Raw genomic sequence first — 2,982 nt, forward strand, 5'->3', positions numbered from 1 at the left:
TTACCTTTTTGGTGTTGTTTTTACATCTTTTTATTTTGTATATAGCGCAACCAATTATTCCAGTTTTCTTCATTTTACTACTCTTGTGTTTTAATCTTAGTAGCAGCTTGATAAATGGTTAAACCACTATTTTACTATATATTTGTCTTTACCTGTGAGATTTTTTTTTTTTTTTTTTTTTTTTTTTTTACTTTTAAATGTTCCCTTGTTAATAGATAGTATTTTCCTCTTCAGGTCAATGAAGGCCCTTTAACACTTCATATGTGGCCAGTTTAGTGGTGATGAACTCATTTAATTTTGCTTGTCTGGAAAACTTAATCTCTCCTTCAATTCTGTATGATAATCTTGCCAAGTAGACTACTTCTGCTTGGAATTATTTTCCTTTCATCCCTCTGAATATATCATGCCACTCAGTCCCTTCTGTCCTGCCAAGTTTAAGCTGATAATTTCATGGGCCACTCTTGCATGTAACAAAACGGGTGCTTTTCTCTTGCTACTTTTAGGATTCTCTCCTTATCATTAGTTTTTGACTTTTTTGGTTTGTTTGTTTCATTCACAGCATAAGGAAGTTCCTGGGCCAGGGGTCAAATCTGATCTGCAGCTGCAACCTATGAAACGGATGTGGCAACAATGGATCTTTACCCAATGACTACAATGTCACCTCCACCACCCCAGACACAGGCTGCTGCCGAGGGTTCTGCAAATAAACACTGCCCTTTGGCCCCCTCCTCCCTTGGAACACGCGCAGCCCACCATTGCCACTGCTGAGGGCCTCATGGCATGTTTCTGCCACCGCTTCTGAGGATCCTGTGACCAGGCACAATCCTTCACCCCCACCTACCCTGGGAATGCACAAGCCTTGACATTGCTACTGCCAGGGGCCCTGTGACTGGGTGCTGTATCCTCCTCCCTAGGAGTCACTGTCACCACAGAGGGCCCTGCAACCAGCCGCAGCCCTTGTCACCACTTCCCCATGGATCGCTGCCACTGCCAAGGGACTGGTGACCAGGTGGAACCCAAATGTGCCACCCATTGCCCCCAACTCCGTGGAAGCATCAGGTACCTGCATATACCAGTTTATTACATCATATTGTGTTACCTCTACCAAGTACATACATATCTACCTAACATGTTTTTGACTCAAGATAAACACTACCCCAAACAAAAGGCTTTAAGAGTCAAGAGCAAACTGAATACATTCTTCCTAGAAACAAATTACATGGCAATCTTTACCTTTACCCAAAATGAAGACGAAGGACAGAAAAAGTCCACTCCATATTCAATAGGCAGACAAATATACTTCCAAGGTATTCCTTGGCTATAAGCACATGGGTTTCAAATAATTTTTTTTTGTCTTTTTGCCATTTCTTGGGCTGCTCCCATGGCATATGAAGTTCCCAGGCTAGGGGTCAAGTTGGAGCTGTAGCCACCGGCCTATGTCAAAGGCACAGTAACTCAGGATCCGAGCCGCATCTGCAACCTACACCACAGCTCATGACAATGCCGGATCCTTAACCCACTGAACAAGGCCAGGGATTGAACCTGCAACCCTCATGGTTCCTAGTCAGATTCGTTAACCACTGAACCATGATGGGAACTCCTCAAATAAACTCTCTTAAGAATAAATATTTCTATGATCAAAGGGTATATTATTTGAATCAGCACTTCCCCAAATTGTTATCGTGCCCATGTCTTTCAGTTATATCACTGCTAAAATAAAGTGAAATAAAAACATTTTTCCGCTCAGGATCTTTCCCAGAGCCTCTTTGACATCTCTGTTTCTCAGAGAGTAAATCAAAGGGTTCAACATGGGAGTGACCAGGGTATAACACAAGGAGGCCACTTTACTCAGCTCAGGAAAAGAGTCAGGACTGAGATACATAAAAAACCCAGCACCATACAATATACTCACAACTCCTAGGTGAGAGCTGCAAGTGGAGAAGACTTTCTTACGCCCTTCAGCGGAGCGGATTTTCAGAACCGTGGACACAATATACACATAGGACACAACAATGACAATTATGGTAGGAAAAATGATAATGATGCACAAGGAAAAAGAAACCATCCTATGAACATAGAGATCAGAACAAGAAATCCTCTGAAGGGGACGGTCATCACAGTAAAAGTGGTCAATGGCCCGAGACGCACAAAAGGATAAAGTAAATGTCATGCTGGTCTGAAGAATGGAGCTGATGCAGCCACAAAAGTAGGAACCTGCCACCAACTGAGTGCAGAGACGTGTTGACATGTGGACAGAGTAGAGCAGTGGGTTGCAGATGGCAATGAAGCGGTCATAAGCCATGACTGCCAGGAGAAAGCCCTCAGTCACAATGAAGAGGGTAAAGAGAAAGAGCTGGGTCACACAGCCTGCCAAGGAGATGGTCTTGCTCTCAGACCAGAAGTTGACTATAGCCTTGGGTGCAATAACAGACGAATAGAAGAGATCAACGAAGGAGAGGTTGCCTAGGAAGAAATACATCGGTGTCTTCAGCTGGGGGTCAGTCATAATTACGGCCATCATGCCAACATTCCCCAGAAGGATCATGGTGTAGACCAGCAGAAAGAGCAGGAAGAGGAGAGTGTGGAGCTCTGGGCGGACCCTGAAGCCTACAAGAATGAAGTCAGTCACTCCTGAGTGGTTGCTTGTTTCCCTGTCCCCCATGCCCATGGCAGAAACCTGCTGAGAGGCACAAGGCAAAATCAATGAAACTGTGGCTGTGAGTCTAGTGCCATAAATACTCTCTAAACTGTAGAAATAAATTATTTACAGCTTAATGAGATACTGCATATAAAACAATTTTAAAGTCAAGAAGATGCAGGAATTTGCATTAGCATTCCCTAGGCTCCTGAAACTATTATTCTATTAAGCAGCAAAAGAAGTTATTTGGTTATTTTATTTAAATCATACCTTTTAAAGGAGTGCAGTAAGAAAGTAGCCTGTTTTCCTGTGCAATTTTACTCACTTTCTAAATTTCTATTCCG

General features: G+C 43.1%; 1 protein-coding gene across 1 annotated transcript; it reads right to left on the reverse strand.

Moving 5' to 3' along the window:
- Nucleotides 1-201: 201 nt before the first annotated feature.
- On the reverse strand, nucleotides 202-2,982 carry LOC100737562 (olfactory receptor 9K2-like). The gene has a single exon (XM_084957837.1). It carries the CDS (start codon nucleotides 2,666-2,668, stop codon nucleotides 1,700-1,702), a length of 969 nt encoding a protein of 322 aa, XP_084813963.1. The 5' UTR covers nucleotides 2,669-2,982; the 3' UTR covers nucleotides 202-1,699.

This window comes from Sus scrofa, chromosome 5, assembly GCF_054392235.1.
Source record: "Sus scrofa isolate SSC_HxYL_T2T_F1_AM1 chromosome 5, Sscrofa_HxYL_maternal_Yorkshire_Landrace_v2.0, whole genome shotgun sequence".
In the NCBI taxonomy this organism is placed as follows: Eukaryota; Metazoa; Chordata; class Mammalia; order Artiodactyla; family Suidae; genus Sus; species Sus scrofa.